Source organism: Rhincodon typus, chromosome 46, assembly GCF_021869965.1.
Source record: "Rhincodon typus isolate 14 chromosome 46, sRhiTyp1.1, whole genome shotgun sequence".
Lineage (NCBI taxonomy): Eukaryota > Metazoa > Chordata > Chondrichthyes > Orectolobiformes > Rhincodontidae > Rhincodon > Rhincodon typus.
The window spans coordinates 4,758,011-4,785,538 of NC_063377.1; the positions used below are offsets into that span (position 1 = coordinate 4,758,011).

The 27,528-nt window shown below is 43.6% G+C and overlaps 3 protein-coding genes across 4 annotated transcripts in view; all 3 read right to left on the reverse strand.

The window, feature by feature from the left end:
• Positions 1 to 11,654, reverse strand: part of LOC125487896 — a 120,314-nt gene extending 108,660 nt beyond the window's left edge. The window contains exon 1 of the mRNA XM_048620493.1: positions 11,623 to 11,654. The gene's annotated coding sequence lies outside the window, so the exon portion shown is untranslated. The remainder of the gene's footprint in view (positions 1 to 11,622) is intronic.
• The window catches only part of LOC109938559 (oocyte zinc finger protein XlCOF15-like), a 65,270-nt gene that overhangs the window by 25,154 nt on the left and 12,588 nt on the right, over positions 1 to 27,528 (reverse strand). Inside the window, exon 3 of one of the 2 annotated variants that reach the window (XR_007266147.1) lies at positions 12,207 to 12,305. The exons of the other annotated variant lie outside the window; for it this stretch is intronic. The gene's annotated coding sequence lies outside the window, so the exon portion shown is untranslated. Of the gene's footprint in view, positions 1 to 12,206; positions 12,306 to 27,528 lie in introns of those variants that run through there. 2 annotated transcript variants of the gene reach the window in all.
• LOC109919695 (oocyte zinc finger protein XlCOF15-like) lies at positions 2,267 to 8,157 on the reverse strand. Its single transcript, XM_048620495.1, has 2 exons — positions 7,919 to 8,157; positions 2,267 to 4,939 (listed from the first exon to the last, which is right to left on the reverse strand). The coding sequence occupies exon 2, from the start codon at positions 4,190 to 4,192 to the stop codon at positions 3,422 to 3,424; it is 771 nt and encodes a 256-aa protein (XP_048476452.1). The 5' UTR covers positions 4,193 to 4,939; positions 7,919 to 8,157; the 3' UTR covers positions 2,267 to 3,421.

Here is a 27,528-nt window from a genome sequence, read left to right on the forward strand (position 1 = left end):
CCCCCCCCCCCCCCCCCCCCCCCCCCCCAAACTCACTAGTTTAAAGTCCTAGTGACCACCCTATTTATCCTTTCCGCAAGAACACTGGTTCCAGATCGGTTCAGGTGGAGACCGTCCCATCGGTACAGATCCCTCCGGTTCCAAAACTGATGCCAATGCCCCATGAAATGGAACCCCTCGTTTCCACACCACTCCCTTAGCCACATGTTTACTTCCTTAATTTTCTTATCCCTAAGCCAATATGCACATGGCTCGGGCAGTAATCCAGAGATTATGACCCTTGAGGACCTGTTCCTTAATTTCGTTCCTAGTGCTTGATAATCCCCAAACAGGTCCTCCATCCTAGCCTTGCCTATGTTGTTAGTCCCAACGTGGACCACAACAACTGGATCCTGCTCCAATATCCTTTCAAGCCGGTCAGAGATGTCCTGCACCCTGGCACCGGGCAGGCAACACACCATGCGAGACTCCCGATCCGGCTTGCAAAGGATACTATCTATCCCCCTAACTATAGAATCCCTTATAACCACCACTTGTCTTTTTGCTCCCCCCTCTTGAATGGCCTTCTGCACCATGGTGCCTTGGTGAGCTGGCTCATCCTCCCCACAGCCCTTTTCCTCATCCACACAGGGAGCAAGTATCTCGTACCTGTTGGATAGGGTCAAAAGCTGAGGCTCCTCCACTCCTGAACTCAGGATCCCACTATCTGCCTCACTTGCAGTCACACCCTGTTGCCCCGATCACTAACTGAACTTGAATTACTTAATCTCCCAGGTGTGACTGCCTCCTGGATGTGCTGCAGTGTTTGAAGCTCAGATTCCAGATCTTCAACTCTGAGCTGGAGTTCTTCCAGCAACCAACACTTGCCCAAACATATTCCCGGCAGCCCCCTGGTCCTCGCTGTTGCCTCTCCCTCTGCTGCTGGGAAAAAAAATCTTATCAAAGTCTGCTTGATTTTCAAATAACGCACATCCACTGTTTCTCACGTGTTCTCATCCTCAAAAAAATCATGATGACTTTATTTTACCCTTTAATACTTCCCAAGAGTTTTGTTATTACATCTGCTAAAAAGGCACTATATTAGGACAGCAAAAGGTGCCTGATCCAGTCCCACACAACAGACTTGAGAAATGTGATAGATCATTGAACCCCAATAGGATGGAAGTAATCCATTCAACCCATTGAGTACCCACCAACCCTCTGAAGAACATCCCACCCACACTCACCGCCCTAAGCTATCCTGTAACCCTGAACACTATGGGCAGCTTAGCATGGTCACTCCACGTAAACTGCACATTCTTCAGACGAGGCAGGAAACTGGAGCATCCAGACTATTGTCGAAATGTGCAAACTCCACACAGTTACCCGAGGGTGGAACTGAACCCTTCCCTGGCACCGAAAGGCAGCAGTGCTAACCACTAAGTCACCGTGCCACCCCCGATTATGGAATGAAAGCAACAGCAGTGACACAGATGCATAATTGACTGAGGGATATGAAATAAAGAGCTCAACAGATCTTTTTTTGAGATGAAAGAACATTTGTAGTTGAGTTCTGCAGTAGTCACTATTGGGACTGGTACTTTTCATCACTTTCAAGGATATTTTGGTGGAATTGTCAGATTCAGATGTAGTTCAATGAAGAGACAGTATATACAAAGGCTACTATTCTGTAGGGTGTGTGGGAGAAGACAGACTTGTGTATATATGTGCATAACTCACCAAAAATGGCAGAACAGGTACAGAGAGCTGTTCATAAAGCATACCGTATTCTTGGTTTAATTAATAATGGTATAGAGAAGAAAGGCAGGGAGGTTATGATCAACTTACATCAGACACTAGTTAGACCTCAGCTGCTGTGCTGTTAACAGTATCATATTTTAAGTATGTGAATGCATTGGCAAGTATTCATTTTCATTTCTATCTACACCAATGATGCTCAACGGTAGCAGTCTGTACCATCCACACTGCACCAAGTATCCTCAGACATAACCTACTTGCTTACAGGATCGAATACAGTGCCACCTGCAAGTTTCCCTCCAATCCACTCACCATCCTGACTTGGAAATATATCGTCATTCTTTCAGTGCTGCTGGGTCAAAAATCATGCAAGTCCCTAATGGCATTGTGGGTGTACTTACACCAAATGGACTGCAGTGGTTCAAGAAGGAAACTCACTACCACATTAAGGGCAAAAAGGGATGGTCAATAAATGCAGGCCCAGCTAGCAACACACACACCCCAAAAGTGAATTTAAATAAAACGGATTGATAACCAGACAGCACAGTTTTAAAATGTTTTGCAAAAGAAGCAAATGTTAGCTGAGAAAAGTCTTTTTCTCATAGCAAGTTGTTACGGACTGGAATACATTCCTGGGAAATGTGGTGGAGACAACTGCAAGAGAGGCATTCAAGATTGTTTAAAGAGAAACATTGTGCAGGGTTACAGGTAGGAGTTTGACACTTTGCTTAAATGTTCAGAGAGCCAGTGCAGATACAATGAGCTTAATGACCCGATTCTGCACCTTAAAAATTCTGCAACTCTGAAATACCCGACAGATCCTTTTTAACCCAGAATTAAATGTCTGCTATATAGCTGTCCTGGCGTATGGACCATCTTTTACAGACCAACCTGTTTTAATGAGATTTATTGTAAATGAAGTAACAGCTGAAATGTTGAAATACCTTCAAATGATAGGTTATGGAGTGTCACAGAAACATGCTATGTCTTCACAATAATTAAGCCATTTTAAGACTCAAAAGTTAATCCTTAAACCTCAGGTCAGGAACAGATCACAGTTTGACACCAATCTCTGATTTTACTGCACTTTCCTAGCATTCACCATTGGTCTAACCAGCTGTAAACACAGTTGTAAGGGAACCTTCCGATCTGTGTCTATGAACTCTGAACCACAGCAGTGAGGAGCTGGACCATATTTCCCACACATCCCAGGTTTAATCCACACACAGCCTTTTCCATCAATGAACTGTGACAAGAGGTCCAAAGTGTCATTTGTACCTCTTGGTGTGGCCTTGAAGACTGTATCCAGGCAGAAATTATTTTCCAGCCAAACAGACTTTCACTCAAGTTGTCCTGTCCGAAGAAGACTTGAAACGCAAACAGAGTTAACTAATCTCTTCTCTAATGCTGCCAGACATGAATTCCTCTAGAAACTTTTATTTTTTTATTTCAGATCTTCTGCTGGATTTTCCCTTCATGCTATTATCCTTTCTGAGATCTATCTGGGACGGAAAGACAAATCGTTGTAGTGTACTTCAAATGAAATTGTTTCACGTTATATTTATCCGGAATGTTAAAGTCTAGGCCAGCTACTAAATTCAGCACATACACATTAACATTTTCAACTATCAGAATGAATCTGGTTCAGTCCTGGATCAGATTAACCCCAGCAATACCAGCAGAATCAAACCTGCTGTTGGCTGTGAATACGCTGATGTTTCAGCAGGTTGTTTGACTGGGTGAAGCCCTTGCCACACACAGCACAGGTGAATGGTCTCTCTCCAGTGTGACTGCGTTGGTGGGACAGAAGATTCCATTTGCTTTTGAATTTCTTTTCACAGTCGGGACATTGAAAAGGTTTCTGATCGCTGTGAACCAGCTGGTGTGTGTTGAGGCTGGATAACTGAGTGAACGCCTTCCCACAAACAGAGCAGACAAATGGCCTTTCGCCAGTGTGTATGCGCTGGTGTGTCAGCAAGTCAGATGGGACGGTGAATCTCTGCCCACACTCCGAGCAGGTGAATGGCCTCTCTCCGGTGTGAAATCGCTGATGTCTAAGGAGATGTGATGGCTGAACAAATCCCTTCTCACACACAGAGCAGGTGAATGGCCTCTCCCCCGTGTGCGTGCGCTGGTGTCTCAACAGGTCCTTCTTGCTCTTAAAGCTCTTCTCACAGTCAGGACATTTAAATGGTCTGTGATCAGAGTGAACTCGTTGGTGAGTCAGGAGATTTGATGAAGCATTAAATCGTTTTCCACAGTACAGGCAGAGGAATGGCCTCTCGCCTGTATGAACCCGCTGGTGTGTGTGGAGTGTGCAAGACTGGGTGAATCCCTTCCCACACACTGGGCAGGTGAACGGCCTCTCCCCGGTATGACTGCGCCGATGAGTTTCCAGTTGACATGGGTAACTGTATCCTTTCCCACAGTCCCCACAAATCCACGGCTTCGCCATGGGATGGGTGTCGTTGTGCCTCCCCAGGTCTGAAAATCAGTCAAAGCCTTGTCTGTGGAGTCTAGAAGGATGAGAGGGCATCTTATTGAAACTTACAGAATAGAGGGATTCCTGGATACCATGGACGTAGAGAAGATATTTCCACTAGTAGTAGTGACTAGAAGCCGAGGGCACAGCCTCAGAATGAAGAGACTACCCGTTCGAACTTAGATGACAAGGTATTTTTTCAGCCAGAGGGTGGTTACACTGTGGAAGCCATTGCTGCAGAGGGCTGTAAAGGCCAAGTCATTGAGGTGAACTTAAGACAAAGATAGATAGGTTCTTGATTGGCAAGGAGATCAAGGCAGGAGAATGGGTTCAAAAAACATACCAGCCATGATCGAATAGTGAAGCAGACATGATGGGCAGAATGGCCTAATTCTGCTCCCGTTTTGTATGGTCTTATGGTTCTCAAACACATGGAACACATGTACAATCTCTTCCTGATGTCAATGGTGCAATGATTTATTGCACACTGGGTAACTGGTTAAAGGCTTTCCCGCAGTCAGTAACATCCTCACTCGGTTGTGAATGTCTTGGTGCTCTGAATCACACAGATATCTGAAATCTTTTCCCAGTAACAGAACAGGCAAACAACTCTCCCTTCTTTATTCAAACAGTTATGACCTGATGAGTCAAATAACTGTTAAATCTCAATGTCACATTTGATTTGTTTTCTTGATCTGGAAATGCTCCCTTCCCAATATCCTGTAAGAGAATTTATAAAACCCATCAATTCAAATACAAAATAAAAATGCAGAACAAAAACTTCTTGTTTCCTGCTTTGTTTCCCCAAAACCAGAAATCCTGGTCCTACTTTATCCCTCCTCCCTAGGCTGAAATAAAAATTACATCATTGACACCCTTTCTTCCTTCACAATCAGTTTAAACCCTACCTCTATTCTGGTGAAGTCTAATTCTCCATCCCATATGGGGACGGAGCATGAAGTCAGTCAACCATTTTCAACTGCTTCTCAATGAACCCCCCACCGTCCTCAAGGTCAGAGGTGGCGATATTTGCTAATGACTACATAATGTTCAGCACCATTTGCTGCTCCTCAGATACTGAGACAGTCCATGCCCAAATACAACAAGAACTGGACATTATCCAGGCTTGGACTGACAAGTGGCAAGTAATATTTGTGCTACACAAGTGGCAGGTGATGATGAGCTCCAACAAAAGAAAGAGAATCTTACCATTACCTCTTGACATTCAATGGCATCAGCATCACTGAAGCCCGCACTATAAACAGACTAGGGATTTTCATTAGGCAAAACCTAAACTGGACTAGTCACATAAGTAATGTGGCTACAAAAGCAGTTCATAGGCTAATGATCCTAGAACAAAACAGTACAGCACAGGAACAGGCCCTTCAGCCCACGAAGACTGCACCAACACATAACGCCTTTCTAAACTAAAAGCCTTTTGCCTCTGATGATCTATATCCCTTTAACTCCTGTCTATTCGTGTATCAGTCAAGATGCCACATAAACATTGCAGTTATATTTATTTCCACTATCTCCTCTGGCAGCGCATTCCAGGCACTTACCACCTTGTGTAAAAAAAACTTGCCTTTCACATCTCCTTTAAACTTACTCACTTTTACCTTAAATCCATGTCTCCTACTAATTGATATTTCCACCCTGGGAAAAAGACAACAACTATCCATTTTATCCAAGCCTTGCATAATTTTATAAACTTCTGTCTGGTTGCCCCTCAGGCTCTGACATTCAAGTGAAAATAAACCATGTTTGTCCAACCTCCATTTATAGATAATACCCTCCAAAACCAGGCAATATCCTGGTAAACCTTTCCTGTACCCTCTTAAAAGCCTGGACATACTTCTGGTAGTGTGGTGACAAGAACTGTTTGCAATATTCCAAATATGGTCAAGTGAAAGTTCTGTAAGGCTGCAACATGACTTGTCAATTTCTATACTCAACAAGGGCCCCAATACTGATCCCTGTGGAACACCATTGGTCACAGATTTCCAGTCAGAAATACACCCTTCCAAACAGTTACTCTCTGTCTTCTATATCTAAGACAGCTCCATATCCATCTTACCAGCTCGCCACGGGTCCCACATGAATTCACTTTATGTGTCAGCCTGTCATGAGGGACCTCGTCAAAGGCCTTGCTAAAGATCTTGTAGACAGCGTCCACTACGCTGTCCTCGTCAATCATCTTCAGCATTCCTCAAAAAAATCAATGAAGTTTGTGACATGACCTCCCCCATACAGCCACACCATTTACTGCTAAGTACAAATATGTATAAATCTATCTAAGAATTTTCATCAGTAATGTCCTTACCACTGAAGTAAGGTTCACAGGCCTGTAATTTCCTGAATTATCCCTGTTGCCTTTCTTAAAAAGGAACAACACTGGCTATTCTCCAGTCCTCTAGGACCTGTCCTGTGATGAAAGAGGATACAAAGTCTTTGTACAACGCCCAGCATTTTCCATCCTTGCCTCCCTCAGTATACTGGGAAAGATCAATCAGGTCATGGAGACCTGTCTCCCTTCATGCTTTTCAAAACACCCAAGACCACTTCCTTTCATACATTGACATGCATTGGAATATCAGCATGCCCATCTCTCGACTCACCATCCACCATGTCTTTCTTTGCTAATATTGATGCAAACAATGGCTCGGCATGGTGGTTCAGTGGTTAGCACTGCTGTCTCACAGTGCCAGGGATCCGGGTTCTATTCCACCCTCGGGTGACTGTCTGTGTGGAGTTTGCACATTTTCCCCGTGTCTGTGCGGGTTTCCTCCGGGTACTCCAGTTTCCTCCCACAGTCCAAAGATGTGCAGGTCAGGTGGACTGGCTGCGCTAAATTGCCCGTAATGTTCAGGGATATATAGATTCGGTGGGTTACAGGGGGAGGGGCCTGGGTGGGATGCCTGAGGGTCGGTGTGGACTTGTTGGGCCAAAGGGCCTGTTTCCACCTTGTAGGGATTCTAGAAAAACTATTCGTTAAGAACTTCAACCACTTCCTCTAGCTCCAATCATAAACGTCCTCCTTTATCCTCGAGTGGGCCTATCCTTTCCCGAGCTACCCTCTTGCTCCTTGTATATGTCGAAAACGCTTTGGGATTTTCCTGACCCCTGTCTGCCAAGGACATTTCGTGGCTTCTATCAGCCCTAATTCCTCATTTGAGTTCTTTCCTACTATCTTTAAGGTCTTTGTCTGTCTTCATTTTCCTAATCCTTAGTATGCCTTCTTTCTCTTTTTGACCAAACACTCAATTTCTCTTGTCATCCAAGGTTCCCGATTCTTGCTATCCTCATCACAGGAACATGCCAGTCCTGAACTCTAATCAGCTGGTCTTTAAAAGATTCTAGAGTCAGATGTGAATTTACCCTCAAGCAGCTTCCCCAATCTACATTCCAGTTCCTGCTTAATATTGTCATAGTTAACATTTCTCTAGCTTAATACTTTCACCAAAGGACTGCTCTTATCCTTATGCATAAGTAACTTAAAACTTATGGAATTATGCTACTGTTCCCAAACTGGTCACCCGGCCTAGCTTATGCCCCAACATCAAATCCAGCATGGCCGTTTCGAGTTACACTATTCACATGCTGCTTGAAGAACCCTGCAGTGGATAACTTAACTTGTGATTCCCCAGAGCTTGTCCAACATCTACAAGGCAAAAGTTAGGAATGTGATGGAATACCCACTTGCCTGGATGAATGCAGCTCCAACAACTCTGAAGAAGTTTGACAGGATCCAAGGCAAAACAGCCTGTTTGACTAGCACCATATCCACAAACATTCAACTCTTCCACAACTGACACTTAGTCGCAGCAGTGTGCACCATTTTCAAGATGAACTGCAAAAATTCATCAAAGCAGCACCTTCCACAACTGCTCCCACCTGGAAGGACAAGGACAGCAGATACACAGTAACTGGAAGGTCCTCTTCAAATCACTCACCATCTAGACTTGAAAACATATCATTGTTCTTTAGTATCACCAGGTCAAAATTCTAGAATTTGCTCCCTAACAGCATAAATAAATTTACTGCTGTAAATGGACTGAGAGAAGGCAGTTCAATATGGCAGCTCACTGCAATCTTCTCTAGGGATGGGCAATAAATGCTTGTCCAGACAGCAACATCCCTATCGCGCTAGGTCTCAGATACTCTATAAACATCTGCTTGATCTATAGTGGCTCACACATTACCGTATTATTGCAGCTCAGTTTCAAAGCCTGCCATAATGATTATTGTGGACATCGTCACAATCTGTCTTCCTGTTTTAATTTCATTGCACAAGGTGTAAAAAGATGTGAAGGCAGAAAAAACCTAAACCGAACAGCACATTACGATCTGACATACAGAATTTGCTTCATCATAACCTGACAATCAACTGTCTTTGATGTGAAAGCAAAGGTCCCTGTTTACAGTGGGAAGAAACGAAGTGTGTGTTCTGTGCTTAGGCTGCAACTAGTCATCTATTACTGGGAAAAACACCGGTGCAGCCAGGCTAGGGAAGAGGCCATTCACTCATTCCAAGTCCAGGAAGGGATTATTCATTATCTAACCTCACTGAACAGCAACGCATTCATTGTGACTGCAAGTGTTGGATTCTTGCTGCTGTAAATCAAACCCATAACTGAACCATAAATGGAAGCAAACTGCTGAAGATCTGAAACAAAGACAAAAAAAATTGGAGAAACTCAACAGGTCTGGCAGCAATTATGGAGAACATCCGAAATATCTGAAGAATAGTCTCATTGGATTCAAAACATTAACTCTGTTTCTTTCTTCCCAGATGCTGCCAGACCTGCTGAAATTCTCACATCAGACTAAAGGACATTCAGATGGGCTTCTTTCTGTTGATATTAACAATCACTGAAACTGGGATCTAATCTAATATTCTGCATAAAAACTGAAAGAACTGCGGATGCTGGAAATTAGAAACAAAAATAAACAGAAATTGCTTGAAAAGCTCAGAAGGTCTGGCAGCATCCAATATTCTGGAAATTGGTTTATTTTCCTTATTACCTTTCCTCTTCAAAAAACTCATCTTAAAGTACAAAAAGTATGGAACAGTGATTTACTTGTACTTCTTGTGATAAACTGTAGTCACTGGTCAGGATCCAGCTTACTCTATAGAATGGGTGGAGGTCTTTTTCATAAACCAGTTTGGTCTGCAAGCTTAAGACTGGATACTTATTTTTTGGTCAGTTCAAGTTGTCCAACCAACTCCCATTCTGGCCTTCCTGTCCTCAGCCTAGCACTGTTCCAATGAAGCTCACTGGCAGAGGAGAGAGATCTGAATTTTTGTGTGTGCTGATATTTCATGCTAGCAAGGAAAGCAAACTGGATTTTACAGAGAATTTTACTGAGTACACAAGACAGAGGTTACGCTGTATGTAAAGCTCTGTTAAGGCCACAGTTGGAGAACACTTCTTTTCATCGCATGTCATCAAGAATGCACAGATATAGTTGTTGGGATGAGCTACTGGTGTGACTCTGGTCTTGGGATGGTCCCTGTTCTCACACACAAAGGTTGAAATGCAGTTTGGAAGTGCATATTGGAGGGGTGGTGTGGGAAATCTGGGTGACAGGATGATGTTGGGCTGGCCCCTGTACCCACACACAGAGGACTGAGTGCAGTTTGAGACAACTATTGGGGTGGTGTGGTGTTGTAGACCATGGGTGGTGTTGGGGTGGGGACGGTGATGGTGATGGTGATATGCTTATTGGACTGGTCCTTGTACCCACACACATAGGACCAAGGGCAGTTTGAAGGCAGATATTGGGGTGGAGGCATTTTGTACTGGTCCCTGTACTCATACACAGATCAAATGCAGTTTGGAGATGGGTATGTGGATGTGGGTAGAGATGTAGGTGACGTCTGGTGTTGGAATGGTCCCTGTACCCACACATAGGAGATCAAATGCAGGTGAGTACTGGGATTGGAAGTGGTAAGATGGGTGAGCAGGTGGTGTCAGAATTATCCCTGTAGCCACACACAGAGGATCAAGTGTTGTTTGGGAGCTGGTATTGGGGTGGGGATAGTGGTTTGGGTGAGGAGGTAGTGTTGGAATGGTTCCTGTAGCCACATAAAGAGCACAAAGTGCAATTTGGAGGCAGATATTGGGTTGGGGTGGTGTTAGGATGAACCCTGTACCCACAAACAACTACAGTTTGGAGGCAGGTATTGGGTAGGGGTGGATGTTGCGATGGTCCCTATACCCACACAGATTTTAAGAGTCATAGAGTTATACAGCACGGAAACAGACCCTTCTTCTCAACTCACCCACGCTGACCAGGTTTCTGAAACTGAACTAGTCCCATTTGCCTGCATTTGGCCCATATCCCTCTAAAACCTTCCTGTCTGTATCTGTCCAAATTTCTTTTAAATGCTGTAATCATACCTGTCTCTACCACTTCTTCTGGCAGCTCATTTAATATATGCACCACCCTCTGTATGAAAAAATTGCCCCTCAGGTCCCTTTTAAATCTTTCCCGTCTTCCGTTAAACCAATGTCCACTAATTTTGGACTCCCATACTCTGGGGAAATTTCCTTGGCATTTCTTTTCTTTCATACTCATTCAGAGCATGAGGGCAGTGCTGGCCAGGCCAGTATTTATTGCCCATCCCAGAAGGTGCTTAATAAGCAACTTCATCACTGTGGATCTGGAGTCCCACATAGGCCTCACCAGATAAAGATGTCAGTTTACTTTGCTAAAGGACATCAGTGAACCAGATGGGTTTTTCCTGACAATTCGCAACAGATTCATGGTCAGCATTACACTCTTAATTGCAGATTTTGATCTAATTCACCACATCTGCCATACAGTGGGATTCAAACTAGGTCCCAGACCACTACTTGGATCTCTGGAGTAACAGCCCAGCAATAATATCACTCGCCCATTGCCTCTCCTTGCCACCTTATCTGTGCCCTCATGGTTTTACAAACTTCTATAAGATCAATCCTCATTCTCAAGGGGAAAAAAAAAGTTCCAGCCTATTCTTATAACTCAAACTTTCCAGTCTCAGCAACATCCTTGTCAGTCTTTTCTGTACTATTTTATACAAAGAATCAAGTGCAGTTTGGAGGAAGGTATCGGGTGGAATGGTAATGTGGGTGTGGGGAGTGTTTTGCATGGTCCCTGTACTGACCAAGTGCAGTCTGGGGCTGGATGTTGGGCTGAGGCCAAAATTAAATGGGAGCCGCGCAGGCGCACTACGTCCAGAGTCAGGCAGCCGCAAGGAGCTGGAATTACAGCCGTTTTCCCCTTCCCCCGGGCACCGTGGACGACACCCCTTTTCATTTCGGCTCAGCAGCCTATAGTCGATATTAAAATAAAACACTTCTATTTCTCCTCCACTGCTGCCCTCCCGCCGGCTCTAGCTGCCCAATCGCACTCACCTGACCCACCGCCCGTTCAGCTTCAGGAAGACTACGCATGCCCAAGCACTGATCCGCACCGCGCATGCTTCCATCACCACCCCCAACGCTGCCTGCGTACGCAGCTCCTGTTCCGGAGATAGGGCATATTCTCGTCGGCCTGAATACTGGGTAAATCAGCCTCCATTCATGCTGCTTGCCGTTAATTGGTTACCTCAGTTTTGCGACATGATTCGAACTCGAACCACGGGTGCAGGTATACAAGTGTTGATATAGAATATCATACACGAGCTCTACACCATTTTTATATCCCAAAAGTAATCGGCATTCAGAAGCACTCTCCTCAATTAACACTTTGCATTAATTCTGCATTCTCTTACAGATACTGCCAGACCTGCTGAGTTTTTACAGAAATTTCTGTTTTTGTTTCTGATTCCCAGCACCCGCAGTTCTTTTGGATTTTTGTTTAATGTAGTAAATGTCTTATACTTGAATTCTTGAAAGGCCTTCACTTAGGAACCATTAACTCATGGATAAGGTTGGAGCTCAGGTAGCCAAATGTACATAAAACTGGCAGCAGAGAAGTATCAGTGTTTAAAATACTTACCCACCTTGTTGCCAAATGGGAAGTTTGTTTCTGCTGAATCTCAAGGTTTCACCATTTATTGGAGAATTTGACATCCGTTACACAATTTCACATGTTCCTGGTGGACAACAAATTGCTGAGTATATTTAATCCAGAGGAGACTAAATTGCACCCTTGTAGAAATAGTCATCTGTCTTAAGGAAGTAGTAGTGTCATCATCAAATGAGCTTTGCTCTATCACATCACAAAAATAAATACATAAAACGATTTAAAATCTTCAGATTCAAATTCAAATTCAAACTCGACTAATCACACTCTTCATAAAACGTTCCGGAGGTGAGAGTTTCATTTTGTTTTCAAACAGAATCTAGAATTAGTGATACACAGACAGATGTGAAAGTGAATCCTTCAGCCTTCATTGAAAATTGAACAACTGCCAATTCATTGCAAACATGCAGGGTAGGATCATTTTAAGTTGATATCAAATGCTTGGAAGTATATGAAACATTCAAAGAACTGAATGCAGTTTCATCTCATTTTGAATTCTGTATCTGATGTCAGAAAGCAGAAATTCCAACCTGACAAGGAGACTCTTAAGGAGTGAAATGCTTCATTCACATACAGTTCTCAGTTCATTGTACAAACCAGCCTACAGTCAACGTATCAGTATCTGCCGCACTGACTGGAATCTGCAGGTATTCGAGTCACCTGCTAAGTTGTACACAGCCATCTCTGCCAGTGTGTGGTATTTGCTTGGGTCACCACTCCTGGTACTTTAAGATTTGCCATCTCCTCATGTTTTGGGGTCTTCGATGTAATGAGTTGTGGAGTCTTTGATGTAATTCACCATCACCAATGCTGCTTGGTGTACATTATCACAGGACTAATCCAGCATCTCCTTGTAGAAGATACTACAGAATATTTACAGAAGAGGTATTGTTCTTAGAAAATGAAGGTTTATTGCATAATAGCCATACATAGAGCTACGTTTGTTCGAGCAGTATGACTAAGGACTCTTTGGAGCTGATAAAGATAATCTGGCCAGATAGCAGATTTGAATACCTGTCTCAACCCATAGACTGTGACAACAGCAGAATGGGTGAAACCAATGTAAGATGAACATTAATCCCTTCAGAACCATTACCTGATATGACAACAAGTAATTTAACAGATATCTGACCAATAAGGTTGACTGCTCTGTGACTGGCCTGGTTGCCTAGCAGCAGTGTGTGGGTCCTCTCCACACTCCTTTAGCTGATGTCGCTGTTGTTGCCCTATCCTACTTTGACACCGTGGGATCCGCGACTGCAATCAGAGAACAGCCAATCAAAGGTCTGATTGACCCTGCTGCAGGAGCTCGGATGGCCTTTGGAGAAGCTCTAACGAACCTGATGTTTGTATGCGTGATTGAACTGTGCATGAGTGTTTAACCCCACCGCCTGTAAGTCCTCTTTCCTGTGGCCACACTGGCTGTAGATGAGCACACCCCTCCCTGGCCCCGCTGGCTGTAAGTGTAGGTGGAAAAGCAGGTTACAAGAGAGATATGAACAGTTTACAGCTATATTGATATGAAAGTGGGCAGAAAGTTGGCAAATTAAGTTTAATGTGGGATAATGTGAAATTGTTCATTTTGAGTGGAGAACAAAAGAACAGAATGGGTGGCACGGTAGCTCAGTGGTTAGCACTGTTGCCTCACAGCGCCAGGGTTCAAATCCAGCCTCGGGCGACTGTCTGTAGAGTTTGCACTTTCTCCCCATGTCTGCATGGGTTTCCTCCGGGTGCTCCGGTTTCGTCCAAAGTCCAAAAACGTGCAGGGTAGGTGGATTGGCCATGCTAAATTGCCCATAGTGCCCAGGGATGTTTAGGTTAGGTGGGTTAGACATGGAGAAATCAGGGGTTGGAATGGGTCTAGGTGGGATGCTCTTCGGAGGGGCAGTGTGGACTTGTTGGGCCGAATGGCCTGTTTCCTCACTGTAGGAATTCTTCGATAAGCAGAAATTGCTGGAGAAATTCAGCATGCTGAGTTTATCCAGCAATTTCTGGTATTGGTTCAGATCTTCAGCATCTGCAGTTCTTTTATATTTTATTTTATTAACAACACGCCCAGCAGTCCTTTTCATTGATGTTTAAAGTAGGAAAAGAACACTGCTCATTACTGTTCATTGATATGCAAGGATTGAGAACGAACATCTATTTAAATTTATTTTTGAGAGTAGATCTATATAGACTTCAGAAAGCGGTCAACAAGGTCCCTAATGGCAGATTGGTTAGCATGGTTAGATCACATGGAATAGAGGGAGAACTAGATGTTTGGATACAGAACTGGGTAGAAGACGGAGGGTGGTGGTGAGGGGTTTCTATTCAGACTGGAGTTCTAGACTGGTGGTGTGGTACAAGGATTGGTGGTGTGGTACAAGGATTGATGCTGTGTCCACTGCTTTTCATCATTTATATAAATCATTTGGATGTGAACATAGACGGTATGGTTAGTAAGTTTGCCGATGACACCAAAATTGGAGGTGTAATGGACAGCAAAGAGGATTATCTCAATACAATGGGATCTTAATCAGATGGGCCAATAGGCTGAAGAATGGCAGATGGATTTAATTTAGATAAATATAAGGTGCTGCATTTTGGAAATGCAAATCAGGGCAGGACTCATAACTTAATGTTAAGGTCCTGGGGGGTGTTGTTGAACAAAGAGATGCAAGTTGATAGATCCTTGTAAGTGGAGTCACAGTTAGGCAGGATAGTTAAGAATGCATTCGGCATTTTTGCCTTTACTCGTCAGTGCATTGAGTATAGGAGTTGGGAGATCACGTTGTGGCTGTAAAGGTCATGGAATACCGGTCAGTTCTGGTCTCCCTGCTGCATGAAGAATGTTGTAAAACTTGAAAAGGTTCAGTATAGATCTACAAGGACGTTACCAGGGTTGGATTGTTTGAGCTTTGGGGAGAGACTAGATAGACTGGGGCTATTTTCCCTGGAGCATTGGAAGCAAAGGGCTGACCTTATAGAGGTTTATAAAATCATGAGGGACGTGGATAGGATAAATAGACAAGGTATTTTCACTGGGGTTAGGTGGGGAGTCCAAAACCAGAGTGCATAGGTTTTAGGTGAGAGGGGAAAGATTTAAAAGGGACCTAAGTGGCAACTTTTTCACACAGAGGGTTGTGAATGTATGGAATAAACTACCAGAAGTAGTGGTGGAGGCTGGTAGAGTTATAATATTTAAAAGGCATCTGGATCTTATAAGAATAGGAAGCGTTTAGAGGGATATGAGCAAAATGCTGGTGAATGCGACTAGATTAATTCAGCATATCTGGTCAGCATGGACAAGTTGGACTGAAGGGTTTGTTTCCATGCGGAATATCTCTATGACTCTAGATTTCCCCTTAAGGAGGAAGCATTGTCCTCTTTGCCTTGTTAAATTTTTCTCTGCAGGTGTTTGGTCCAAAAAGACTGAGACAGCAACCAAACAGCCTGTTGCACAGAATCTGACAGTCCCACTTCCAGCTGGTGTTGGAATTTATGCAGGTAAACTACCTGCATTTTGCACTTTGACAGTGTGGAACTACAGTAGTGATGGGTTAATGATTTTTTTACTAGGTTAATAATTTGAAGCACCAGGCAAATGTTCTGGAGACAAAAAGGGACATTTTGGTAAAATTCTGCAGATTTTGCAGAATATCTAGGTAGGAAGCAGAGTTAATGCTTTGAGTCAACTGACCCTTCTTCAGAACTGATTGTACCTGGAAAAAAGGGGAGGGGTGGGGAAAGAATAAATGATAGGTGGAAATGGAGCCCAGGAGACAGAAGAACGTTCTGGAGAAGTCAGGTTCAAATCCCATCATGGCAGATGTTGAAATTTGAATTCAATAAACTAAATCATGGCTTTAAAAGTTAGTGACCATGTGACAACACAGGGATTGTTGATGAATCGGGTTGGATTTTACAGTGTCCTGTCAGAAAGGAAATCTGCCGTACTTCTTGGTCTGATTCACGTGTGACTCAAGACCAGGAGTAATGTGACAAACAAAATAATTGTGAAGATCTGAAACAAAAAAAATGCTGAAGAAACTCAGCAGGTCTGGTAACGTGTAGGAAGAAAGCCGAGTTAACATTTTGAGTTTGGTGACTCTTCAGTTACGTGGCTGTCTTAACTCCCATCTGAAATTGTCTCACAAAACTTTAATTTGTAATATATGGCAATAAATGTTGGCATTTCCATGATGCCCAAATCCCATATCAGGATTGATTTTTTTTTTCTCTTTAACAAAAATGATTGGATCCAAAGCATATGCAGATTACCCAGCAGACCCACAGTGAAGAAAATCCCCTATCCACAACACAGAAAGTGTCATTATATGGACAAGCCAGGCTCTTGGTGGTTTTTTTTTGTGAGGGGGAATGGGAGATGAGGGTGTTAAGGATTGTCTCATGCCCAGTCTCACGTCCCCTCCTGGTCCTTATGCCAGTGCAATATTTTCAACTTGCAATCTAAGGGAATTTCCAGCTCAAGTATCCATGCAGTGTGAGAGAGTACAACTCCAACAGAGGCAGCTTTCTCTGCAGGGCAATGCCAGAGTTAACATTTCCAGTCCAATATGACTCTTCAGATCATCTCGTGGACCCACTACTTTAGGTTGAGGGTGTATGAGACATATGAGGCAGGGAACGGAGGTAATTCTGGCTCTTGCACATCTTTCTCTGTACTCAGACTGTTCTAGGTAGCTTGAGAGGAAGCTTGTGGTGTCCACAATTGGACACCTTCTGAAACTGCTGGGCAACTCAGAGCACAGAGTGTCTCATAGTTACTGGAAACAACATGCTGGTTAAGGCTGAAGCTTCCCACTTTGTTTGTTGTGATGTTGTCACTTATTCTCGCTTGTTTTAGTTTCATTGGATGACACGTTTTTAAAATCAGTCATAGTGGGAGTGAAACCCTTCAGGCCAATCAGTTTTACTAGCACTTTTCCTTGGCGATGGCCACCATACTCAGCTCTGCTCCCTGACTCTCTTGAATTTTTGGGAAATTACTCGTGTCTTCCACCGTGAAGACTGACGCGAAGTAATTATTCAGTTCCTCAGCCATTTCCTTGTTCCCCACTATTGTCTCTCCACCGTCATTTTCCAGTGGTCCAATGCCTCTCTTTTGCCCTTTATATATCTAAAGAAACTCTTCCAGACTTCATTTATATTACTGGCTAGCTTATTCTCATATTTAATCTTCTCCCTCTTTTTTTTTTGTTGCCCTCTGTTGGTCTTTTTAAGCTTCCCATTCCTCTGGTTTCCCACTACCCTTCACCACATTATATGTTTCCCTTTTGCTTTTATGCTATCCCTGACTTCCTTAGTCAGCCATGGTTGCCTCATCCTCCCTGCACCATGTTTCTTTTTCCGAGGGATGAATTTTTGCTGTGTCTCCGGAATTACTCCCAGAAACCCCTGCCATTGCTGTTCCACTGTCTTTCCTGCTAGGCTCCTCTTCCAGTCAATTCTGCCCAGCTCCTCCCTCATATCTCTGTAGTCGGTTTTATTCAGCTGTAATACTGTTACCTCTGATTCTATCTTCCCCCTCTCAAATTGCAAAGTAAATTCTATCATCTTATGATCACTGCCTCCTAAGGTTCCTTCACCTTAAACTCCCTTATCAAGTCTGCCTCATTGCACATCACTAAATGCAGTATTGCCTGTTCCCTTATGGGCTCCACTACAAGCTGCTCCAAAAAGCCATCTCGTAGACATTCCGCAAATTCCTTTTCTTGCAATCCACTACCAACATGATTTTCCCAGTCCACCTGCATATTGAAATCCCCCATGATCACTGTGACTTTGCCTTTCTTACACACCTTTTCTATCTCCTGGTGTATATTGCGCCCCAGCTCCTGACTACTTTTTGGAGGCCTGTACACAACTCCAACTATGGTTTTTTTACCTTTGTGGTTCCTCAATTCTACCCACTCAGATTCTACACCATCTGACCCTACTTCGTTTCTTCCTATTGATTTAATTTCATTTCTTACTAATAAGGCAACCCCTCCCCCTTGGCCCACCTGCCTATCTTTTCGATAGGATGTGTATCCTTGGATATTCAGTTCCCAATCCTGATCCCCTTGCAGCCACATCCCCAATGATGCCCACCACGTCATACCTGCCAATTTCGATCTGTGCCACAAGCTCATTTACCTTATTCCTTATACCGCATGCATTCAGATAAAACACCTTCAGTCCTGTATTAACTGTCCCTCTTTTCACTGTCATTCGTTTTTCCAGTGTTGATTGCTAGCCTTTTCCAAACACTCTGTCCTATTTGTGGCTGTGCTGGAGACTTTAATGACCTCTTATTACAGGAAAGATGTGGAAGCGTTGGAAAAGGTGCACAGGAGATTTACCAGGATGTTGCCTGGAATGGAGAGAAGGTCTTACGAGGAAAGGTTGAGAGAGCTAGAGCTTTTCTCTTTAGAACGACGAAGGATGAGAGGTGACTTGATAGAGGTGTACAAAATGATCAGAGGTATAGATCTATAGGTCTAGTTTAAAGTCCTTTTAACCAGCCTATTTACCCTTTTTGCTAGAAAATTGGTTCCAGGAATGTATTCCAGTCCCTAACTACTTGCTATGAGAAAAAGACTTCTCTCAGCTCAGATTTGCTTCTTTGGCAAAACACTTTAAAATAGTGCTGTCTGATTATCAATCTGTTTAATTTAAATTCACTTTTGGGATGTGTGTGTTGCTAGCTGGACCAGCATTTATTGACCATCCCTTTTTGCTCTTACTGTGGTAGTAAGTTTCCTTCTTGAACCACTGCAGTCCAGTTGGTGTAAGTATACCCACAATGGCGTTCGGGAGGGAGTTGCAGGATTTTTGGCACAGCAACACTAAAAGAGAGACGATATATTTACAAGTCAGGATGGTGAGTGGCTTGGAGGGAAACTTGCAGGTGTCACTGTATTCGCTGTCTTTGTCCCTGTAAGCAGGAAGATTGTCTGAGGATACGAAGCATTTCTGCAGTATGGATGGTACAGACTGCTACCATTGAGCATCATTGGTGGAGATAGAAACACTCTCAATGGGTGTTATTGAAAATGAATACTTCCCAATGCATTCACATACTTAAAATATGATACTGTTAACAACACTGCAGCTAAGGTCTAACTCGTGTCTGATATAAGTTGATCATAACCTACCTGCTTTTCTTCTCTATACCATTATTAATGAAACCAAGAACAATGTATACTTTACTAACAGCTCTCTCTACCTGTTCTGCCATCTTTTGTGACTTATGCACATATATGACCAAGTCTGTCTGCTCCCACACACCCTATAAAATAGTACCCGTTGTGTATACTGTGTCTCCATGTTCTTTTCCCCCAGGTGTTCCACCTCATACTTCCCTGCATTGAACTAAATTTGAATCTGACAATTCCACCAAAATATCCTCGAAAATCATGAAAACTACCAGTCCCAATAGTGACCACTGGGGATATCCACCTCACTTTCTTTCACCTCAAAAAACTTCAGTTTACCTCTCTGTTTTGTATCCCTCAGTCAATAATGCATCCATGTTGCTACTGTTGCTTTCATTCCATAATCTGGGGCAGCACAGTGGCTCAGTAATTAGCACAGTCTAAAGGATGTGCAGTTTAGGTGGATTGGCCATGCTAAATTCCCCATAATGTTCAGGGATGTGTGAACTAGATGGATTAACCATGGGAAATGCAGGGATAGAGGGACAGGTTAGGGCAGTGTGGGTGGGATGTGTTCGGAAGGTCGGTGTGTACTCGATGGACTAAATGGCCTCTTCCACAGAATAGGGATTCTCTGATCTATCACATTCCTTCAGTCTGTTGTGTGGGACTGTACCAGTGCCCTTTTGGAAGATGTAATAATAGAAGTCTTAGGAAACATTAAAGCATTAAACAAAATCATCATTAATTTATGAAATGGAAATTATGCTTAACTAATCTACTGGAAGATTTTGAGGATGAGGATAGATAAGTGAGAACCAGTTGATGTAGGTTATTTGAAATTCAAGCAGACTTTCATAAGATCTTACAAAGGACCCATAGGCAAAATTAAAGCACATGGGATTAGTGGTAATATACCAGCATAGATTGAGAATTGGTTGACTGACCAGAAACAGTGTGTGGGAATCAATGAGTGTATGACTGATCACAAAAATCCAACCTACCTCGTCCATCTACATTTGATCATCAGTAAAACGATTGAAGAGATTGTCAACAGTGCTATCAAACATCATTTGCTCAGCAATAACCAGCTCATTGAACCTCCATTTAGCCTCAGTCTGGGTTACTCAGCTCCTGACCACACTACAGCAATGGTTCAAAAATGGACAAAAGAACTGAACTCTGGAAGGGGAATGAGAAAGACTGCCTTTGACTTCAAGGCTGCATTTGACTCATCAAGGCGCCCTCGTGAAATTAGTCAGTGGGATTCATGGGAAACTCTCTCCTGGTTGAAGTCATGTCAAGCACCTAGGAAGATAGTTGTGGTTGTTGGAGGACAATCATCTCAGTTGCAGGACATCATTGCAGTGGTTTCTGAGGATAGTGTCCTAAGTCCAAATATCTGCATCTATTTCATCAAGGATCATTCCTTCATCATAACATAATAAGTGGGGTTTTTCACAGGTGATTGCAAAATGTTCACCACCATTCACAATTCCTCAGATCCTGAAGTAGTCCATGTTGAAAAGCAGCAAGGTCTGGGCAATATCCAGGCTTGGAGTGATGCATGACGAGTAACTGTGGCTACAAGAGCAGTGTCAAAGGCTAGGAATCCTGCAGAAAGGAACACATTATTGACTCCCTAATGCTGTCTACCATGCACAACGCACAGGTCAGGAGTATGACAGAGTACTCACTACTTGCTGGATGAGTGCAGCTCCAACAATTCTCAAAAAGCTCGACACCTTGACAAAACTCCACATCCATAAATATTTGTTCCCAATGCTACTGATGCTCAGTAGCAGTAGTGTATAACACTCACAAGGTGCACCACAATTTCATAAAGACTCTTTACACAGCACTTTTCAAACCCATGACCACTACCATCTAGAAGGACATGGGAAGCAGATACTTGAGAACATCAACTTTTGCAAGATTCTCTCCAAGACAATCACAATTCTGTGTCGGAGATATATTATTCTTCCATCATTATCCCTGGGTTAAAGTCCTGGAACTCCTAGATTTAGGGTATCTGGTCAGCATGGACAAGTTGAACTGAAAGGGCTGTTTCCATCCTGTACAACTCTATGACTCTAACTCCCTACCATTGTTGGTCCACTTACATCAAATGGACTAAGTTCAAGAACCTAGCTCGATACAAACTTTCTCCAGGATATTTAGGATGGGCATTGAATGCTGGGCCAGCCAGAAAAAAAAAAATCCCACTTTTTTTTTTAAATGTCCTGATCTCTGTGGCTGGCAGTCTCCTTAGAATTGTTTACTGGTTCAAGATCCGTCAAACAGACAGCTCAAGCTGATCTCGGATTCAAATTGACTATTGCCCACTTCCTCAATCTTCTCAAGCTGCCAATGTGTTCAACCAATGGTGGCATGGATCACTTTCAGAACCTCTGTCCTGTCTGAAGTGAATTTTCTTCTTGGAAGTCTGTTTTCTTTCTTAATTTTCTGGAGAACCAAGCAACATTTAAGCTTTTTTCCCAAATCTACTAGTATGTTTCTGACTGTTATGCAAATGTTGTAGTTTGCTGTTTGTCCTTTCTTCATGCACCTTTCTCAAAGACTAATAAAACTGAACAAGTTCACTTTCACAGCGAAATAGAAGCTGTAATCGCTTAGCACCAGAAGCGTTAAAGGGGATGGAGATTTCCATAGCCTGTGAGCTCCAGGTAATAACTTCAACATGGAAGCCCATTAATACAGAATCAAATTTCAGGGTGTCTTTGACAACTGTATTGAATATCAAAGATTGACACTCACTCGGTAGTTATTAGGTGTCACCTTTCACTGATCTCCCAGCACAAAAACTATACTATGCTTCTGAAACAGAAATTCATTTTTTTCTGTCTCAAGGGGGCTATCTTGAAATTTTGTCTGGGGCTGTCTTTTGATTTCTGGGGACTACTTTTTCAGTTTCACTAACTGGTTCATTTGGTTGTGAAGTCTTGTTCTAGTAACACCAGCCTCACCTGCAGCAATTTTAAAAAGGGCAGCACGGTGGCTCAGTGGTTAGCACTGCTGCCTCACAGCACCAGGGACCTGGGTTCGATTCCAGCCTCGGGCAACTGTCTGTGTGGAGTTCGCACATTCTGTGCAGGTTTCCTCCGGGTGCTCCGGTTTTCTCCCACAGTCCAAAGATGTGCAGGCTAGGTGGATTGGCCATGCTAAATTGCCCATAGTGTTCAAGGATGTGTAGATTAGGTGGGTTATAGGGGGATGGGTCTGGGTGGGATGTTCTGAGAGTCACTGTGGACTTGTTGGGCTGAAGGGCCTGTTTCCACACTGTAGGGATTCTATGATCTATGATCTCCTAAGGGGTGTTTGGACTCACACAGAAGCAGAATTAGAACAATATCCTCAATTAAAAAATCGACAATTTATGTAAAAGCCACTCAAAGAAAACATCAATTTTCTACACCCCCCAATAATTCATTCAGCATGAAACAACAGTCATAAGTTAGGAATAATTGTTTTGTTTAAAAAAAATGCACACAAACTTTCAAAAACATACTTTCCAAGACTGGTGAGATCATAGCTAGAAGATTTCATATTTGTTTCTAACACAGTCATTGCACCTCAACTAATTCACATTCTGTGAAACACTTGGAGATGAGATACCACATAAATGCTAATCTTTGTCAACTCATCAGACAAACAGTGTTCATTACAATCACATCCACTATATTTCACCACGCTTCACCCCCCATATTGTCATTCTTATTTAATTCAGAATCTCCACAGCAAATTGAACTGAAACCATTATCTTGGTTTTCCTGTCTAGTTAGGTAAATATTCCATTTTTGAAAAGTTGAAAGCTCATTTTTCCCCTTTGTAACCCCTCAGTCCTCTTTGCAGCTTTTCTCCCTCCCTCCACTTTACAATCTTCCCTTCCCTCAGGCCCTCAGCTTTGCTTTGCTTTGCAGGCTTCCCTCCCCTACCTTACAAGGCCACACAAGCCTTTGTTGCTTCCTTCATCATCCTGTTCAGTCAAACTCTCCAACTACATTGGCTGTTCCTACACCATGTCTTCTGGCCTTGCTGAGTCATGCCAGTCACCTCATTCACTCACATATTTCCTGCTGATTGGTCTGCAGTGAAATTAACTTTGATGATGTGAGAAACAAATGACTGTTTATTCACAAACACACAGCATATAGATTTCTATTTCCACAGCGGCTCTTGTTTTTTTGATGTCATTTCATCAAACACTTATTTGCACAGTATGTGCCTGTCTTCTGAGCAACTGGCCTGACTTTTATTTCAAAGGGAATTGAGTATAAAGACAGGAAAATATTGCTAAAAATCTATGTTATTAGTTAGGCCACATCTGAAATATTGTGAACAATTTTGGTTTCCCTATCTAAGTAAAGATATTCTAGCATTGGAGGAAGTACAGAAAATGCTCACAAGGTTGACATTGCTATATTTTACGAGGAGAAGGGGAGTAGATTGGGTCTGTACTCATTGGAATATAGAACACCGACAGGTGACCTTATTGAAATGTAGATTTCTTTTAGGGGCCTTGACAGACTTGATGCAGACAGATTGTTTCTCTTCAAGGGAAAGCCCAAGCACAAAGTGCATACTCTCGGAATAAGGTTTCGCCGACAGAGATGAGGATAAATTTCCCTCAGAGCCTAGTGACTCTGTTGAATTCTTTCGCACAGATGGCTGTAGAGTCTGGGTTGTTAGGTATATGCAAGGTTGAGAGAGAATTTAGTCAATAAGGGAACCAACGGTTATAATGAAAAAATGGAAAAGTGGAGTTGAGGATTATCAGTTTAGCAATGATCTCATTAATTGGCAGAGCAGAACTGATGGGTTGAATGGTCTAGTTCAGCTCCTACATCCTATGGTCTTATGGTTACTCTCAAGGTTTGCAGAGTTTTCTGGCTTTTGGGTTAATCCTCTGCATTAGATTGGCTTCCTTTTTTCTTCATTGACAATCTGCTGTGTCAGTCACACACCAAAATGTCAGTTGCACGCCAGTCCTTGTTTTGCCTTTACCAAATGCTAATGCTGGTTCATACAATCCAGCTGCTTAAACAAAGCACCTTCCAAATGTCAGCCATATCAGTAATGATTGATAAAGCTTTACTGATTAGCCTGGAAAATACTTAACTGGTTTGTTTCACCATCCCTGGCAAGAACAAAGAAAACATCATGGAATAATTGAGTGCTCACTGGACTACTGAAGCAGCAATTCGGTTAGACCCACAAGCCTGTCTTAAATAGTCAGAGTGTCAATCTTGTATGTGATTAACAGCAGTGCTAATTTCAGAATTGGAATGATGAAGCCACATCCTACTCATGTCCTTCATCCCAGCATGAACGGTGAGGCACCTGGAGAGGGCCTCACCTTCCCAGCTTCAGGTTCTTGTATGCCTCCCAGTTCTCTCTTGCCTCCTGCTCCACTGACCTTCCACTCTCCCTGCCTCCTCTGACCCCTGCCAACACCTCACCCTGATTTGTCATTCCCCTCCACTTGCTACTTTTCAGTTTACCTCAGTTCTGAATATGTCATGCCAGACCCAAAACATTAGCTCTTTCTCTCTACAGATGAGGCCAGATCTGCTGAGTTTCTGCAGTGTGCAGATTGGACTTTTCTAGCTTTAAGTACAGGACATGCCTGGGCAACTTCCACAGTGTCAGGTTGAAGTTAGTTTTGCTGTTTAACTCAATTAGCTTTCTTATAGTCTAAGGTACAAGTGAAGTTTGTGCTTGTGCTTATTGAAGGGTTTGGGTGTTTGCGGGGTTGGGGTGGGTGGCGGAGGAGAATATGAGATGGGAGGGTGTGGGGGGACAGTGGGTGGGGGAGATGGGGTTGTGGAGATAGAGGTTGTGGACGATTGGGGGGGTGATGGGGGGTTAGATGAGGTAGTAGGGGAAAAAAGGGGTAGGGGAGGAAAGACAGGAAGGAGGATTAAAAGACAGTAAAAGCGGGGAAGAGGGTAAAAGTGGGGAAGACTTTGGGAACGGCAAGAATGGGGGACGGGTGGAAGGCAGGGGAAAGTGGGGGGAAGGAGCGAAAGGGGGAAGATGGGGAGATGGGGGAAGACATGGGAAGGGGAGAAAACGCGGGATGGTGGGGGAAGACGGGGAAGGGTGGGAATCCGGGAAGGAGGGAGAAGGGTGGGAACATGGGATGGTGGGGGAAGATGGGGAAAGGGTGGGGGAAGGTGGGAAGACAAGAGAAGTGGGGAAGAGGGGTAGGGGATTTTTTTTCATATTCATTCTTGGGTTGTGGACATCACTGACTAGCCAGCATTCATTGCCTATCCTTAGCTACCTTTGAACTGCTAGACCATATCAGATGACAGTTGAGAGTCAACCACATTGCTGTGGGTCGAGATGACAGACAAGATGGTGACAGTAGATTTCCTTCTCTGAAAGTGGAAGATTGAAGGGGTGAAGGGCTGATGATGAAGGGCACAAGGGGGAATTACAGATGAAGGGGGAAAGGGGGGGATAGACGTGAGGGTGAGGGGAAGGGGAGGTAAGATGGCAGGCGGTATATGAAGTTGGGGTGAAGATGGCAGGAATGACGGTGTGAACCCTGAGGAAAGAAGGACGGGGTGAAGACAGAGGAAGGAAGCAGGGTTAAGTACGGAGCAGGAAAGGGGGATTGATTGGGGGGCGGTGGTGAAGGGAGAGAAGACAGAGAAGAAGGGAGCGATGGGGAGGGAGACAGGGATAGGGTTAGGGTTAGCAGGGAATCTTGTATATGAGATTGGTTCCGTCCATAGTGGGTAACGGGTCTTTGGTTTGGGTTAGCAGTTGGCATAGGGTTGATGTGGGTTTGTGTGCTACTCAGATACCCAGTGGTCGTAGAAGTCTTGTGGTCAGTTCAGATGTGTTCTTGATGTAAGGTAGCGTGATGAGTGTGTTGTGGCATGTAGTATCTTCCTGTTGTCATTCATGTAGGCATCGTCTGACCTAGTCGTTGGGGTATCCGTTGTCTTTGAATACTTGGAGGAGGTGCTGTTATTTTTAGTGTAGTTCTGGGTTGCTGCAGTGTGTTGTTGCCCATTTAAATAGTGTTTTCATGCAACTTCGTTTGTGGGTGTTAGGGTGGTTGCTGTTGCTGTCACATACAAGATTCCCTGCAAAGACTGCGACAAATATTACATTGGACAGACAGGAAGAAAATTAGCCACAACAGTACACGAACATCAACTAGCTGACCAATACTCACTGATCTCCATCCACACGGATAAGGAAAACCACCAGTTCAATTGGACCAACACCAGGATCCTAGTACAGGCCAAGCAGAGACAAGCACGGGACTTCCTAGAGGCCTGGTTCTCCACGAAGAAGGCCATCAACAAACTGTGGCCCAATCTGTTCAATCAGTTTGGAATAAACATTTGCCTCATGTTATAGTGCAGAGCAGGGCAGTTCTCCCTGGTAAACAACACAATATAGAACACTTAATAAACATCAACACAGGTTCCCTGGTCAGATTCACGTTTTGATTTATGGATCTTGCTGGGGACTAGGGGAAAACTGCTTCCTATCCACATTGTCGATATCCCTCATAAGTTTGTACACTTCAATCAGGTACCCCTCAGGCTTCTCTGCTCCGAAGGAAACAACGGAAGGCCATCCAGCCTCTCTTCATTGCTAAGAATGCACTAAAACAGGCAACATTCTGGTGAATTTCTTCTGCACACTCTCCACTGCAGTCACATCCTTCCTATAGTTTAGTGACCAGAACTACACACAGAACTCTAGCTGTGGTTCATCCAACATTTTGTGCAGTTCCAACACAACCTCCTGCTCTTATAATCTATGCCACGATGGATAGAGGCAACTTTTCCATATGTCTTAAGTACCCTATTAACCTGCCCTGCCACCTTCAGTGATTTGTGAACAAATACTCCAAGTCTCAGCTCGTAAAAGATCCCCTAAGATTTGTGAACATCCCAAGATCCCTCTGTTCTTCTGAGATTTTATTTATTCATTCATGGGATAAGGGTGTCACTGCTAGGCAGCATTCATTGCCCATCCCTAATTGCCCAGAGGGCAGTTCAGAGTCAACCACATTGCTGTGGGTCTGGAGTCACAGGCAGGCCAGACCAGGTAAGGATGGCAGTTTCTTTCCCTAAAGGACATTAGTGAACCAGATGGGTT

Excerpts from the sequence above, each read along its gene's own strand:
- LOC109919695 (XM_048620495.1), bottom strand. The coding sequence starts at position 4,192 with ATGGCGAAGCCGTGGATTTGTGGGGACTGTGGGAAAGGATACAGTTAC.